At 48.8% G+C, this 17,171-nt stretch overlaps 1 protein-coding gene across 1 annotated transcript; it reads right to left on the bottom strand.

Annotated features, from left to right (window-relative positions):
- Nucleotides 1-3,309: 3,309 nt before the first annotated feature.
- LOC144123009 (uncharacterized) lies at nucleotides 3,310-5,697 on the bottom strand. The gene is made up of 3 exons (XM_077655937.1): nucleotides 5,593-5,697; nucleotides 4,762-4,920; nucleotides 3,310-3,731 (listed from the first exon to the last, which is right to left on the bottom strand). Exons 1-3 carry the CDS (start codon nucleotides 5,608-5,610, stop codon nucleotides 3,363-3,365), a joined length of 546 nt encoding a protein of 181 aa, XP_077512063.1. The 5' UTR covers nucleotides 5,611-5,697; the 3' UTR covers nucleotides 3,310-3,362.
- Between the last annotated feature and the right edge of the window lie 11,474 nt (nucleotides 5,698-17,171).

The raw sequence follows: 17,171 nt of genomic DNA, 5'->3' as shown, positions 1-17,171 counted from the left end.
CCTAAAATATAGATCCCAACTAATATTAATATTAATAATTGGTTTTTTGGGGAAAGGAAATGGCGCAGTATCTGTCTCATGTATTCTTGGACACCTGAACCGCGCCGTAAGGGAAGGGATAAAGGAGGGAATGCAAGAAGAAGGAGGTGCCGTAGTGGAGGGCTCCGGAATCATTTCGACCACCTGGGGATCTTTAATGTGCACTGACATCGAACAGCACACGGGCGCCTTAGCGTTTTGCTTCAATAAAAACGCAGCCACCGGGGTTGGGTTCGAACCCGGGAACTCCGGATCAGTAACCGAGCGCCCTAACCACTGATCCACCGCGGCGGGTTATATATATATACCCAGTTTAGATCGTACTAATATTGTTCAAGAACGCATGTGCTGTATAAGTATATTTAAGAACTTATGCTTTCCTAAAAAAGGTCATGATTAGAATAAATTACTGAAGAATACTTGTTTCAGTGCCGCCATCTTCTTTTGAAAATGCTTCGGTGTACCTTCTGTTGAAATATTATTTGTGTTACCGCTATGCTTTTATCTTGCTGTCAAATTTGTAAATTCTAAAAAAAAGGAAAAACACCAGCGACATAGCATTTTTCCGCTTGTACGTGGGTCATTTCGAATAGGAATGTACCATGTTTGTGTTTAGTACAGTGCGCTAGCTGTATGAGAACCTGGTTTTTGAAATGCCTTCGAGTGTTTGTTGCCTTTCCTTAGTACTCGCTTGTTCTCAGTTTAGGATGGGTCGTATTTTGCACTTGTTTGTTTTGTTGTTTCTGCTTCTTTTGTAAGTTCCTTGTCAGTTGATATAATTATGAAAATGTATTTCTCCCCTGTACAACTCCTGCCAACAATGGCCCGAACGGGCGCAATAAGTATCAGAATAAATAAATGAATAATGGTGTCAGGCTTCTAAAACTTGTCGAATATTTCACAAAGTAGGCCAGTTGTGTTTTATTTAGTTTGTTCCTCATTACGCATAATTCAGACCATTTCGAATGTGCACGACGTCAACAAGGTACATGGAGTAACGCAAGTGTCCCCCAAAATCAATGTGCAGAGTTTGCGATGACATGTTGGCCATGACCATGGTTACAGGTCATGTCAAGAGGAGTGTAACGCTACGAACAGCGTTTCGCTGCGTGAATGTTGTGTTTGGCAGTGGTATTTGTGTTAAAAGCGTGGCCCCCGACCAGTCTGTGACGCGGCACCTCGAAGTCACACGCTCGCGCACTGCATGGTGTTACGTTTGGAGACGCCAACATGACAAGGATATTCAAGGCCACTGAGAAGCAACAATCGACAGAGGCTTCAAAGTGCCGTCGACGTGGTTGCAGCGCCCACGAGTGCAGGTGGTGGCGTATACAAGGGACCCGCCCCCCCACCGCTGTTTACGGGGTGAAACGGCCCTCCGCTGCCTGAGAACGGCTTTGGTGAACCTGTCGTTTGTTTTCAACGCCGGACCCACCCGGGACATAACGACGTCTTTCTCCCGGAGGGACGGCGGGGGAGCCGGCGAGCGGCGCGGGGGCTGCAAATGAGCCGTGGCAAATGCGGCCGTGTTTGACTACTAAGCCAACGACGCCGGAATTCTCGTGCTTCGAAAAACAACCTCGTCTTAGACTAAGTGCTTTTTCCTTATACGTGGAACCTTCTGCGCAAAGTGCAGTGGCAACCATTAGTTCCCACGCTACCGCTGTGAAGTGCAGGTGATTGACCTTCGACGCTGCCATGGGATCCTCTTCGGGCTATTCATCACTGCTGCCTGGACAGCGCGGACCATAACCTGCCAGAAGTGGCAAGAGTGTGTTGTTGGGGGCGTCCTGGAAGGCGGACCCTAAAGACTGGACACGTGATCTACATCACAGTGATTCGACGCATTTTTAATGAACTAAATTCCCCAACTAGGAACCTGGGGACACCGGACCCTATTTAAGCAGCGATCTGGCGTGTGATCAGCCAGCTCCCGATTCACTCTTTCGAACTATGTAAAAATGTAAATAAACCCTTTCAGTCTCTTCTCCACCTCGAAGACCCTCTCATCTCTTCGTCACCCCACAACAGCAGTCTCTCGATCCGGAACCCGTGGACATCGACCTTGGCGAGAGTTGGCCTAGGCAAACCAGGGGCCCGGACCTAAAAACTCGTGGCAGCGGTGGGATCGAAGCGCAATCCCCCAACACCAGTGGCCTGCTACGGGACAGAAGCCCCACACCTAACGATGGGCACGAATCACTTTGTAGTGTTCGTATCACGTATCTTGACTACCGCGTCCACCTCGCCCGTCTCGCGTTCTCAGTCCGGAAGGAACACTCATATAATCTGGTTGCCTTTCCGCTTGATTGCGTATTCTTCGCATAACGGATACCTATTCATATTAACAGACGTTTTTCTGGGGTGGAGGCGAACTCTGGTAATACAAAACAAAAATTGGCGGACGTTACACTGCGATACCTACGGTACTTAGGGCCTGTAAGTGTAGTGTGCTGCCCTAAAGAAAATATAGAAAGAAGACGTAGTTTTAGATAACAAGAAATGTTATAAATTAAGGGAGGAAGGACATTGACTGCGACCTCAAAACGCGCGGTTCGTTGCGTAGAAAGTCATAACCAAATTATTGGGCAATTTTAAACCCTGCATAGCATCTGCAAAAAAATACAAGCTGTGTGGACACTAGCGAAAACCCTCGAAACTTAAGGCTGACTGAACGGTAATTTCTTGAACTGGCGTGCGGATGCCAGCATCATCTTATATCTCTCAGATCAATAACAATACCCAGAAGACGGGATTTTCTAAAACGCCAGGGTCTAGAGTCGTATAGTGTGCTACAGAACAGCGTAATTACGTTATTTTTCCTTAGGTTACTTAATCTACTTTTCATCTCGCCTAAAGGCAGGATTACCTATTCTGAAAATATTCTCTGCATGGAGCCATTATAGAGGTGAAAAAGTACTTAACTGAACTTATTTTCCCGTGTTCACAAAAGGCTGTGCGACTAATGTGCTGCTCCGACCAAGCGGCTTAACTCCATTTGGCTCTGATATGACGATCTCATGCCCCTAGGTTGCACAGCATGATACTTTTTTTTAGAAACATGCTGTTACAACTGCCCTATTGCGAGGTAAATTCTTTTCACCAGCCGAAAGCAGCCTTGCGTCACACAATCGACAAGCGCACAGTTGGTATGGAACCCACTATTTAGATAAGGCTCCGCCCCGCGAATTCAGTGCACCGCACGATCACAGAGAAATGAGCCGCAGTTTGAGTGGCTCTGCGTGTCAAGGAGATTCGTGAATATACGTGACTTTATTAATCTCTTCTTCCTCGTGGAATTTCTCGCCGCGAGTGCGCAGAGCTCAGCCAGACCAGGATCCACCGCCCCTGGCGCCGAATTGGCCAGCCCTAAAGCCACCTGCCGCCCCAGGGCGAGCGAAGTTGACAGCGACCGGTGCTGACGCGGCCGCGGCCACGGGGTTCGCCACCGGCTGGGCGTTGAACACAGCGTCGGCGCTGGCGCCAGGTGCAGTGCCCGGCTCGTTGGTGTCCACAGTGGCGCGGAAACCGTTCTCGTCGGCCACATAGCTCACGGTGCGAAAGAGGCCGTTGGCGTCGCGGTATCCATAAGAACCGGTCTTGACATTGTTGGCGTCTCCTTGCTCGTTGTGGAAAAGCTGGGTGCCGTACTCGTCCGTGTTGTCGTAGCCGAAGCTGTACGGCTGCGGAGGCTGTACGAAGAGGAAATAAAGGGAAATGTTCGATTAGTATGCCGCTGTGTACGCCAGCAGTATGGAAGCGTTTTCAAAGGGTGAATGATAGTGAGATGCATGGGGGGGCGGGGGGGGGGGGGGTGTATCATTCGAGAATTATTTAATTCTCTAGGATAAAGTTTAAACAATAATTCTGGTACGGTGAAGTCAGGGGTTACAGCAGTTAGGTCTGCGAAAAAGTAGGCATAATCACAAGGCCTCCGTCGTCCTTTAATAGCTTAGCCGAGGGATCTGAGCTAAGCCATGGTCGAGTTAAATTCTTTCTCCCTGATCATTGAGTACGGGCTATTGTCGTATTTTAAGCAGTGCTGAATGATAAGAAGTTGGGCTGAAGGAACGTTCTATACATCTTGCCGAAGAAAAGTTCAAATAGCGCAAAGTGTTTGCTGTATTTTTGCTTGATTTACTTTATTTTCAACTGCCTAATTTCCCGAAGTGGGGCGATATTTGAGACGTTGAGACGCATTTGCGCAGAGAAACTTTGGTAAATAACGTATTAGCATGCATCTTTTTTTTTTTCAAAGTGGTACGGAGCTTAGTCGCATTCATCACAAGTGTTCCTAATGGTTGCAGACGTCCCGCAGCCCTCCGGCGTTACATATAATTTGCTGTGTTCATGCCGTCAATTGAACAGCCTAATCCATGCTAGTACTCACGCTGATGTTCTCAAACTAACAGGTTCGTCTGCAACAAACTGAACAAAGCAAGGAAGAGAGGATTGCCTGCTGCGTGCGGTCTGTAGCGCGGTAGCAGTGGTAATGTGAAACCAACTCGAAGATGTTCTCTATTTCAAAGTAAAGAGCTAGATTTCAACGTTGAACATGAAGCGAAACTTGATCGGTGCAAAACGTTGCTGAGGTGAAGAGTCAGATATATGTGGTGCTGCTTCCAAGACTAAAAAAATATCAATATCCTCTCGTTGCAGAGAAGAAACTGGGTCATTAGTGCGTGACCAATCGTACGAAAGCGTGCCATAAACGCATCTTACCCCGGAGGCATCGGCAGCCGCGAAGCCTGGCGTCGCGGCCGCCGTAGCCAGTGGTCCGCGGAATCCTCCTCGCTGGAGGGCGTGGTGGGCGCCGAAGCTGTGGTGGCTGCCCACACGCTGCTCAGCAACAGCGGTGGCGATAACGCAGGCGACTAAGAACTGCATTTTGCACAGATGGCCGGAATGAGAACAATCAGGTGTTCATATAAAAGAAATTGCAAGAGTCAAATACACTATCATATTAAAGGCAAAACGTCGGGTACAAATAGGAAAGAAGAGGCTTGCAACCGCTGCGCTGAAGTATGAACAGTACATTTAATTAAAATTATTAGAATCTCCATTATTTTTCTGTGATGCTGAGAATTCGGTGCCTACGACCTCTGGAAGCGTTTCACTGAGGTGTGATGCCTACCGCGCTTTCACAAGCACTCATGATTTCCTTAAGAAGGGGTTGTTTCGTCAAGTATGCGAAATCGAATTTTTGCCTAAAGTGTGTGAAGTGCTTTCGGCCTGGATCTCTATACATATGCAATCTAACAGCTGGGTTAACAGAGGGTCTTGGCAATAAATAGGAAGGTGAAAGTTCTTTGCCATAACGCCTTCTTCTTGCACTGAGTAAATGACTCCTTGGTTTGGCTTAATCACAGCGCGGTATCGCAAAGCGGTCTTGCTAAGTCACAACGCGCAGTCAAGGGTTCCAGTACTACTATAGTCGTAGAAATCACTTTTCTGTGCAAATGTTTCTTAAATGTGGTAAAGCTGAGCGCAAAAATTTTAGGCACTTAAGGTAATTATAGAGCGCACATTGAAAGAAGAACAGGCTGTTGTTACCTTGGCGAACATTTTCATAAGATGGCAAGTCCTTCTTCCAAAGAACAAAACGTTTTCCACGAATTCCAGGTGCTGCCCCGCGTTCTCCTGCCGGTTGCTACTGAAGCTGAAACTTTCTGTTGTCGACGCACGGCTTGCAATCACGCTTTTATATTCTTCCCTTACTGGTGGCCATGGTCATAGCATAGTGACGTTGCCGACCTCAGAGGCTGTCACATGACCACCGCCGGTCCTCGACACACATCGTGTCTTTTTCCCTTGCACGCTGGAGATTTCGTCTTCACTGACGGTTGCTTCACTTTAGGCACGAAGCGCTTTGAAAGTTAGGGTCACGGTTGCTCGAACAGAATGCGCACCAGCCTTGCGGAGGCAAGAGCAACAAGGAAACGGCGTGACTCAGGCTACGGCACTGGATTCTCGAGGTGCTACTTTGTTTCACACGGTGTCAAAGCGAAGCGTACGCGATTGTTTGCTGGTGGGAGCAGAGAAGAAGAAACGTTTGCAAACACTTGGCGAAGACATTTGGCTAAGCAGTTATTGCTCGCAGTCGATCCCGCATCGTTGCAGAAGGAATACTATCGATGCACAAAACACAAGGAACTTAAGTGAGGATTCGCTCGAATTGCTAACGTGCTACGTGCTGCATTTATTTATAAATATGTAACCATGAAGCAGTAATAGTGTACGCGTTGGTGCAAGCTGTAAATTTTAGCTATGTGCAAGGAAAAACCATACCAGATGATAGGCGAATAATCTGGCCCGTACTTATTCTATGCACAAGTTCTTAGGTTGCGAGCCTTGGTTGCAAAACGAGTGACTTTTCTCGTGCACTTCGCTCACAGTTTTTGATGAATCTATCCATTTTGCCCATAAAACGCCCCGTACGCGTTGTAGATTGCCATTGTTGCTGAAAGGAAAAATCACATGTGAGTTGTTCAGTGATGTGCCATTCGCGGAATTGTTAGTTCTTCAGCGAATTTAAGAGTTAAATTAGCGGATTAGAGACAGAGAGAGAAAGTTTATGCATTGCTAGTAGCGTCTTGGGTGTCCTCATGGGTGGAGTCCCTAGTCCTGGACTCCTGCGGCGGCTGCGCCAGCTTGGGCCCATTCCACCAGCGAAAGCTGATCATCGGGTTTCCAGCTATGCAGAGCTCCCTCCCACTGCTCCGGCATGGCATTGTGTATGACTGGGACTGCAGGGTTGTGTAGGCATTCGCTTATTGTGTTCTCAGTGCTCCTGTGTCTCCACACCATGAGCATGCGGGACTGTTGGAATGGGTGCGGTGTATCTTGTTTAGAATAAACAAAGCATGGATATGTGTTTGTTTGTAGCTGTCTCCTACTTACAGTCTACTTTTTAGTGAGTTGGTTGCGCGCTGGGAACAGAGCCTCCTTAGTCCCCTAAGGATCTCCAGTATCTGGCCGTACGTCTGGGTAACTGACTCGAGTCCCAACGCATCAGTCGTCGCTCGGTTAGTATGCCCTGGAGCGATGACGTCTGCTGCGTTGTTCTCGACCAGGACGGCGTGCCAGTGCAGGGTAGATAACCGGAACCCTTTCTGGCTAGCATCCCTGCTTTTCCCTTCTCTCATTATCTATCTATCTTTGCTTAAGCCACCTTGGCTTAGAATTCCAATGCATGCCTCGTTTACGTGAAGCTGTGGCTTAGAACGCCAATGCATGCCTCGTTTACGTGAAACTTTTGCTCTGGAAAGAAGTAGAGACAGAGTTACCAGGGTTTTGAAGGTAGCCATCTTTATCAAAAGAAAGGGCTTAGAGTGTGTCAGTGGCGCGTCTAAATTATTGTATGGGAGTGTGCTTACGTTTTTAGAACAACATTGTTAAATTTTAATGTTAACTGCACGTGTTAAAATCACTGAGTGTCGCTGTTTTATCGTTTTTAACTTTTTGCTGAGGTATTTGCATTCTTAGCCACACGTTGTCACATTCATTAGGTGTATATATTGTAGCGAACCATGAGAGCCACACCTGATGCCGCATAGGCAGATCACTGACCAATCGCCAATGAAGACGAGCTCAATGAAAGACGAAGTGTCGCCGCGCTGCACGAGATCGCTTGGTTTTGGACTGGCCGTCGGCGCTGCCCGCCGTCCTGCTCGCCGTTTTGTGTAGCCCGCCGTGAACTCTGTCCCCTGATCTATTTGTGCACAAACCCCCTTTCAATATCTCTTTTCTACAAATCATTTTGTCAGTTTTTATCGCTTTTACCACTGTAAACTTGTTATTGAAAATCTTATCGTTTTTATGGCTCTTTACACCATGTGGCTGTAAGTGCTATATAGTCATCCAGTCTACATCTTCACTCTTTTACCATCCCTTTTGAGATTCCATCGTGTTTTAGCTTTATCACCCTGTTATTCCCTTTATCGCTTTTATAGCCATTTACACCATATGACGTCGACTGCATCTGATTACCTCTGCCACTGCCTTCGTATATATTGTGCGCGTTTTGCTCAATAAAATTCAGTTGTCAGTTCAGCCCTCTTTCCTGTACCTCTTTCATTTCGCCTTCGGCCTTCTTCTATCGGGCTGTTTCACTTATATAAGAATGTACCAACTAGCCCTGCAAAAACTGTTACTTTTGGCTTCAATAGAAAAGCAAGTGCTCATACGAGAACGTCGTACGAAGAAACAGTTTTTGCAAGCTTTGAGTTATTGGCACAAGAAGGTGCCTTGCTGAGTGAGCTTTCTCATTTGAGATTGTGATTGACATAAATCCTTCACAAAACAAGTAGTCCCGTTCTCAAATATTCTTCATGGATAACCCATAGCCACAGCTGAACCCACACCGCGTAGCCGTTTATTATAAACGGAGCAAAGCCATACATCGGGATCCATCCCGGTTTGTTCCCGAACAAAGAAAATGTAGATGTCCGGCCCACTCACCTCCTACGGTAGCTTAACTTATTAGAAGGTGCTCTTACTGGTAAATTACGAGAATGAGTATCACTGGCTTTTAATTTATGTATTTTTACGACTAAAGACTGCATTATGCACTTTGACTATTAATTGACTTGATATCAGTTTTTCCCGTAGCTGGATCTGGGTTGTCTGGGTTTCTGGCAATATATATTGCATCATGGGCTTAAAGAACAGTTGAAGCGAAGGGCTTAGATTCAATTTCTGACTGTTAGATGTAATCGGCGTACACCAGAGCCGCAGCGATCGACATTTTTCGTTTTCCGTCCTCGATTCACTGCAGTGGCCTCGTGCGGGAGATGTCCGAAACTTTTCACCCGCAGCAGCATAATATAACCTCAGATCAACAGCTATGGCCGCTATGCGCATGTCTTTGTAACGGGCCATTCAAGGTCAATGCGTTCTTCTTCAATGAACGGGACGTTCTTGTCCCGAAAAACGTTAGACCCGAACAGGACATGGCGTGCGGTATTATAGCCTTGACAACAATGGAGTCCTCACACGATGGTTTGCTCTGTCAGTACGGCTCGGTCCACCTCCGTAAAGCCCCGAAAGTGTCATAGGAGTGGGATATAAATTGCTTGCGTCCGTAAAGCTTGTTCAGTGGACATTCCCCCCAGGGCTTGTGTAAGTGCTATGGCAAACCACTTGTTTCCCACCATTTACTTTAGTTTTGACGGTTCTATTTAAATCTTAGATTCGTGGTTTACTCAGCGAACACGCTAAGTGGAATATGTCTCTTAGATTGAGTCTGTTGCGGTTTTGCAGAAACCTTGCTGTAACATATCGCAAAATTATGGGCCAACCCATTCGCAGCTACTGACAGAGATTCTGGACGGCCAAAAAACAGGCCAGGAAAGGCAAGAAGAAATTTACTAAAACTAGAAACATTGACAGCATCGGTACTATAAGTATGGTGGAGGCGATAACATGTAGGCTAAAGCAACAAAAAAAAACTGTAGAGCACTGCACTCTGCTCCATTGGAGAAATGCGAGAACATTTGCGTTCGAACAGTCAGCAACTGTTTGTGGAAATATTCGTTGTCACGTGGCACTTATCGCGTGACCCTTGTATTACGTCGGTAAACTTTTTTCAAGTCATTATTGTGACGTGACACTCTCAAGTGACCGTTGGATATGTCAGCAAATTTTTTTGCAAGCCATCGTTGTCTAACTTCCGTGCACATCCCCAACACATTTTACTGTTGTACGCATCAAAACGCATTTACTTTGTGCCCCTCTATCAAGATTGAACCAACGACCTTTCGTGGCGTATACGGGCAGTATAACCTGCTCTTGAACCGCTACCTAGCTGGTAGATGCAGGCCTGCGCCTCCCCGACTTTTGATGTTTGGGAAAGTGGGGACGTGCAGGGGTACGGTGGGCTCGTATTACAAAGCCTGGTGTTTTTTGGCATGAGCACGCTCTGATTTTACTTTTAGACACTATTTCCATTCAATAAACAACAAATTATCCTTGGTGGCGTATACGTTGCGCGCCCGCATGGTACACAGAGGACCTGAGTTCGAACCGCAATACCAGCGATTTTCTTTTTCGAATGGTCATTTTCTTGTGAACACGCTCTGATGACACGCTCTGCTCAGTGGTCCTTTACACGCCACTCATGAGACAAAAAATGTCTTCGCATTAAAAGAACAGAAGTTGAGAAAAGAAGCTGCCTGGCTGTAGACGAATGTAGCCAGAGATGTAACATCCTTTCATTTGCAATACTTTAAAAAAAGAACGAAAAATACGTAAACTTCTAGAAAGCGTGTACTAGAACGTCTTCTCTGAATCATTTAATTATAGAGTTGCCAACCTGTGGATTGAATTAAGGTGGTTATCGGAATTTTTATGCTAGAGGGTTACCGGTAATTCTAAGACTAATAAACTGCAGTAGATATGCACAACGTATTCCAATCTAGAGAAAAAGAGGAGCAAATTCTTGAAATGATGAGAAAAATTACTGGGAGGAACAAAAAAAATAAGCTGCGGTTCAACTACAGCTGAACCTGGTTAGAGAGCGAAAGCTGTGGTGTATCGGGCAAGTAGACGCTGCTTGGCCCCTAACGTTGGGTGCGTTCTAAACACTGGATAGGCATCCCGCCCAGCGTGCCAGGTAGCGGTTAAATTAGTGGTTGATCGCGAGAGGTTGGTCAACCAATGAACTCTGCCGCTTATTGCTGCAGTGGCGCGTGTCTGCCACAAAGTTGTCAGCGCTAATGCATGCAGCCCACATCTCTCTCTTTCCACCGCCACGTACCTCAAAGCGCGATTGAGGCGTCCACTGCTCCAGGGAGCCAGTTATGCGCCACCCTTTCCCCAAAATCGTCGGAGTCTAGAGCGTTGTCAACGCTAACGCCAATTAACACAAATAACGCCGACGGTCTATAGCTTCACTGCCGCGCTTCTGCTACAACGTTGTGAATGCCAACGCATGCAGCGCACATCTGTCACTACCGCCAAGTAGCTTAAAGCGCGACTGAGGTGTCCACCGTCCCAGGTGGCCAGTTATGCGCCTTTGCTTTCCTTTCGAATAACAATAATATTAATTGGTTTTTGTGGAAAGGAAATGGCGCAGTATCTGTCTCATATATCGGCGGACACCTGAACCGCGCCGTTAGGAAAGGGATAAAGGAGGAAGTGAAAGAAAGGAACAAAGTGGTGCCGTAGTAGAGGGCTCCGGAATAATTTCGGCCACCTGGGGATCTTTAACGTGCGCTGACATCACACAGCACACGGGCGCCTTAGCGTTTTTCCTCTATGAAGAAAATTGAAGATTGGTTTTTAAAATTGGTTTTGAAGAAAGGAAATGGCGCAGTAACTGTCTCACATATATCGGTGGACATCCAAACTGGTTTTGAGGAAAGGAAATGGCATAGTAACTGCCTCACATATATGGGTGGACACCCGAACAGCACCGTAAGGACTTTGACCTCTGGCTCACTTGAAGGTCAAAACCGCAACCACCGCGAAATTGTTACGAGATAGGCCAGTGAAGCTTTCGCTTCAAACGGAAAATGAAGTCTTTATGTGATGTGACATAGCTAATAAACATTCCATTCAGTAAGCACAGCAAAAATGCAGCTAGTGCAATCAGTGTAAACCAGCGAGAGTGCACTACTTTCATGAATTTCATTCAGTGCCTCCAGCTCTAAGGTTTGAAGGATGGGGTAGAATATATAACAACCCTGCACAAACGAGACATAACATAAACTTGGTTAAATCTGTCTGATATTGCAATCTATGGTAATAATAGTTCTGAAAGATGAATTTTTTGGCAACAAAACATTGAACAACGGCTGACTAAACGTGCTTAGGCAACGTTTCGACAAGAGCCGAGACGAAGACTACATCTTGTCAAAACGTTGGCTAAGGACACTAAGGCTCCACCGTCAACCGTTGTTCCCTTTGTTTTGTGCCAATATTGGAACGTGCGTCTTTGCTACAGGATATGAAGAATGCCAGGCGAAATTTCTTAGCCCTCAAATTTGTAAAATGTTGTCGAGATTCATCGCTGCCATCACTGGTGAGCCTCATTTTTGGGTAGTACATGGAACGCGAGGGGAGGGGAGAAAGAGGAAGGCCATTAAAATTGTAGCACTTCAAGAAAGTAAAGGTATTTTTTCTTTAATATTGCATCACCTGCAAAAACAAAACTAAAATAACACCAATAGAAAGAACCCGGTAAGTAGTCAAAGTTCATTTTTTACTAATACCCCTCTCACACGGGCACTTCGGATCACGATCGGTCTCGATCCCGGTCGACGTTTGAAACGTGATCGAGCTGGACAGCTGCTACCGGTATAAACTCGATTACGATCAACTAGTGGGATCGCTACATACGAGATGGCGTTGGGGGTATTATCGTCATCGCCATCGCTTTCTAGTAAATTAAAAATAGCAACCGTTATTAAAGCTTTCTTGTTTAAAATTAAAATTATGAGCAGAAGAAGCAGCTTAATCACTTTCTCTCGCAACCGTGGTTACACATTGCACTGATGGCCTAACATTATGCGATAGCTGGCAATAATCGCTACATCCGCGCCCGCTTGCTGACTCGTTTCCCGATCGATCCTAGATCCTGTGCCATCCGGGCTACACGTGCCCGTTTCTCGTGCCTTATTTCTTCGATCATTGTGTGTTGCGTCGTTTCGCCAAGAGCGATGAGTGCCCAAAAAAGTGCAAGTTCGCCTTCATAATGGCCACATCTGCAAGCTTGGAAGCAGAAATCGAAGCGGCCAGGCCCAAGACTGAAAGTCTGAAAAGATGCGTCCTCCTCACAAGTGGTCTTGCAGCTGCCGCTGCTGCCACAAAGTTTAGGGGTGCTGTACACCGCGATGCTGGATTTTCATCCGGAGAGAGAGTTGTTTAAGACTGGCCTTCGGCTTTGGAATGTTCAGAGGCTGGCGCTTAACAAAGAAGACGACGAGAAGCGCCGAACGTTCCGAAGCTGGAGCGCCGAACGCTCCGTCCCTCCTGCGTGCTCTGGACTGACCGCTGCCTCCGGTCTGTGCCTGTACTGTACCACTGGTTGTTCGCGACGCTTTGCTTTTCAAGAAGTTCCTTATTACAAGTGGTGGAGGTGCCAACAAACCCCTCGCCCTGGAGCTTCGCACCCGCGCATTGCTTACCGCCTCTGCAATGCCTGAGACCGTCACCAAAACTTCTTCACCACTTCCGTCGGCTGTCTTCTGTTCCAGCGCCGTGCGGCAGCGTGATTCAGCCATCTTCAGCGGCACAGATGACACGAATGTGGAGGATTGGTTGGCCTCCTATGAACGCGTAATCGCATACAATAAGTGGGACGATAGCGTCGAGCTCACCAACGTTATCTTTTATTTGAGCGACGTAGCCAATCTCTGGTTTCAAAACCACGAGGCTGACATCTCAAGCTGGACAGCTGTAAAAACCAGTCTGACAGAAGTCTTTGGCCGTCCCGCAGCGCAAAAGCTTCGCGCCGAGGAACGCTTGCGAAGTCGGGCCCAGCAAACTGGTGAAAACTTCACCAGTTATACAGAAGATGTAGTTTACCTCTGCAAGCGTGCCAACCCTTCTACGAGCGAGGCCGACAAGATCAGACATATTATGAAAGGATTGAGGATGATGCCTTTCAGATGCTCGTCGCCAAAGATCCCCAGACTGTCTCCGGTGTCATCGGCTACTGTCAAAGCTTCGATGAGCTGCGCAAAGAGTGCCTTTCTACCCGGCGTGCACGCTTTCAGGAGGCCACACTTTGCAGCTTGGCTCTCCCAGGGGACGATGCTCTAGACCAACAGTCGCTCCTCCAGAGCATCCAGCAGTTTGTACGTGAGGAAGCCGCACGCCAGCTATCTTTGTCTACCTGCCCGTCTACGCATGCGCCGTCGCTCACTCCCAGCCTGCAGCGTGTTATCGAGGAGCAGGTCGCGGAAGTCCTGCCACCTCCTCAGCCATCCCTGATCGCGGCTTCTCTGACGTACGCCGATGCCGTGGTGCGGTCGCGGCCCTCACCTGCTGCCACTGCCTACAGGCCACCTACCCGGCAGTTAGAACCCCAGCGACCTGCAACTCCACCTTAGCGTCCGGTTGCCCGCCACCGATCACAGCCGCAGCCACTCAACACCTGGCGCGCACAAGACAACCGCCCTATTTGCTACGCCTGTAGCGTCGCTGGTCACGGGACTCGTTTGTGTCGCAGTCGTGACCACCGTCCCTACGATTATAAACGTGAGCGGACGTACGACCTTCCGACGTCATTCTCGCCTGCGTCACACGAGCCACCTCCGGATTCTTCTTCTTCTAGTTACCATTCCCGCTCCCACCGCTCGCCGTCTCCTGGCAGCCATTCCCGTTCTCCGATGCACCGCCGCCAACCCGTCGTCCACGTGGAAAACTAACGGCCGCAGTTGCGGAGGCCAGAACTGCGTAACCAGCGACTCACCCAAGACCTGTTTTTGTGCCTGCCAATATTATTATCGTGTTCGTTGAGGGAATCGCCGTCGAAGCACTTGTTGACACTGGCGCAGCCGCTTGCGTTCTCATTCACACCCGCTGTTGCAGACTCAAAAAAGTGAGGACGTTCCTTCCAGCCGTTTCTCTCCGCACCGCCAGCGCTCAGGACATTTGAACGTTAGCCGCCTGCACCACCCGCATCCTCATCGAGAACGTCCCCTACACAATCGAGTTCATCGTCGCCGCCCGCTCCTCTCACGACGTTATCCTGGATTGGGACTTCCTCTCCTCACATCACGCCGTTATTGAATGCGCCCGTGCTAAGCTTGACTTGTCGCCCTACAGTGACGCTCCCTTTGACGTACCCGGTGCTGCTGCAGCTAATGTGGTCGTCTCAGAGGACACAGACGTTCCGCCTTTCTCTTCAGTGCTGGTGCCTCTTTCTTGTGCTGCTCTCTCATATGCAACGACAGTTATACCCACTCTTTACGATGTGCTGATCAGAAGTCTGTTTTGCTGCCTCATGCCGTGCTGACAATTGTTCGTGACTCCTGCGTTATTTATGTGGCCAACGCGTTCTCCTATCCTACCAATTTACTCCGTGGCCAATCGCTTGGTAGTGTTCCCTTTTTCGATCCCGCCTCCGCATACCCGCTTGTCGATAGTACGGCCAGCCTTCACGTCAGCGCCATTACGCTTGTTCCCATCACCAATCAGTATTTTTTCGAGATTTTTCACCGTTCCGTCGACGCCGACCTGACGTCTACGTCTGTACCGTTTTCAAGCTTCGTTTGACTACCAGCAACCTTCCTTGGGCCGCACCACCACCGTTACCCACTGTATTGACACTGGAACCCATGCCCCTTTGCACCAACGTCCCTATCGCGTGTCATCCGCTCAGCGCCGCCTCATTGACGAGCAGGTGGCCGGCATGTTCAAGTGCCACGTGATATAGCCGTGGCATAGCCTGTGGGCATCGCTAGTGGCCCTCGTCAAGACAAAAGACTGTTCCATCCGGTTCTACGTGATCTACCGTCGTCTGAAGAAGATTACACGCAAGGACGTTTACCCTCTGCCCCGTATCGACGATGCCCTCGACTGCCTGCAGGGCTCTGAGTTCCTTTCTTCATTGGAATTGCGCTCCGATTACTGGCAGGTGCCGATGGCGGAGGCCGATCACCCAAAAACTGCATTCGTCACACCCGACGGGCTCAATGAATTTAATGTCATGCCCTTCGGCCTCTGCAATGCTCCCGCCACATTCGAGCGCATAATGGACAACATACTCCGAGGGCTCAAATGGCACACATGCCTTTGTTATCTAGACGACGCTGTAATCTTTTCCCCGGACTTTTCGTCTCGCCTCCAGCGCCTTGAGACTGTTCTTCAATGTCTGGCCGACGCTGCCCTCCAACTGAATTTAAAAAAGTGCCGCTTCGGAGCCCGGCAGCTCACTATTCTCGGACATGTCGTGTCGAAGGATGGCGTTCTCCCGGACCCGGCCATGTTGCCAGCTGTGGCCGAATTTCCGAACCCCACTTCTGTAAATGACCTCCACAGCTTCGTCGGCCTCTGATCCTACTTCCGTCGCTTTGTCGGCAATTTCATCACTGTCATCGACCACCTGACCCAGCTCCTTTCCAGCCACGACCTTCCGGCCTGGTCGCCAGCCTGTGATGAAGAGTTTTCGACACTCCCTCACCTCCTGACCACTCCACCAATTCTTCGTCACTTCGACCCTCGTTCCCCGACGGAACTCCACACCGATGCCAGCGGCGTCGGCCTCGGTGCAGTACTCGCTCCGCGCAAGAAAGGCTTTGACGAATACGTTGTCGCTTACGCCAGCTGGACACTCACAAAAGCTCAAGCCTACTATTCTGTCACCGAGGAGTGTTTATTCAACCTTTGGGCGATGGTCAAATTTCGCCCCTACCTCTACGGGCGCCCTTTTGATGTCGTCACCGATCACCACGCCCTCTGCTGGTTGTCCTGTTTGAAGGATCCCTCCTGTCGACTGGCGCACTGGGCTCTGCGACTCCAAGAGTAAGACATTCGGTTATCTATCGTTGCTGTTGCAAACACGCCGATGCTGACGCCCTCTCACGTTCCCCGGTACCATCTGAGGCATTGCCTTGTATATCCGCCCTGCTTTCTTTGACATTTGAGTCCGCTGATACGGCTTCCGAGCAAAGCAAAGACTCATGGATCACTTGCCTCTTAGATCTCTTACCTGGCCAATCGTCTCGACCTCCTCCCCGTGCTCTCCATCGTCAGTCCCGCCATTTCGCCATCCGAGACGAGCATCTTTACCGCCGCAACTACCTCCCGGATGGTCGCAAGTGGCTTCTTGTCATTCCGATATATCTGCGCTCCTTCATTTGCTCTTCCTACCACGATGATCCCTAGTGTGCCCATGCTGGATTCTTGAAGACTTTCACCCGTCTACGACAGCGGTACTACTGGCGTGGGATGGCCCGTTATGTCCGCCAGTTTGTTCAGTCCTGCACCGCATGCCAGCGTCGCAAACATCCACCTCGCCAACCCGCCGCTCCTATGCCGCCGCTGCCTTGTTCTGCGCAGCTCTTCGAGCGTGTTGGCATCGAACTCTACGACGCTCTTCCGAGCACATCAACCGGGAACCGCTGGATCATCGTTGCCATCTACCATCTTACACGCTACGCTGAAACGTCGCCTTTACCATCCGC

The sequence above is a fragment of the Amblyomma americanum genome, chromosome 3, assembly GCF_052857255.1.
Source record: "Amblyomma americanum isolate KBUSLIRL-KWMA chromosome 3, ASM5285725v1, whole genome shotgun sequence".
In the NCBI taxonomy this organism is placed as follows: domain Eukaryota; kingdom Metazoa; phylum Arthropoda; class Arachnida; order Ixodida; family Ixodidae; genus Amblyomma; species Amblyomma americanum.
This window is presented reverse-complemented; position numbering and strand designations above follow the sequence as displayed.

Excerpts from the sequence above, each read along its gene's own strand:
- LOC144123009 (XM_077655937.1), bottom strand. Across the intron at positions 3,732-4,761 it reads CGGCTGCCGATGCCTCCGGG|CCTCCGCAGCCGTACAGCTT; the intron begins GTAAGATGCGTT and ends CTCTTCGTACAG.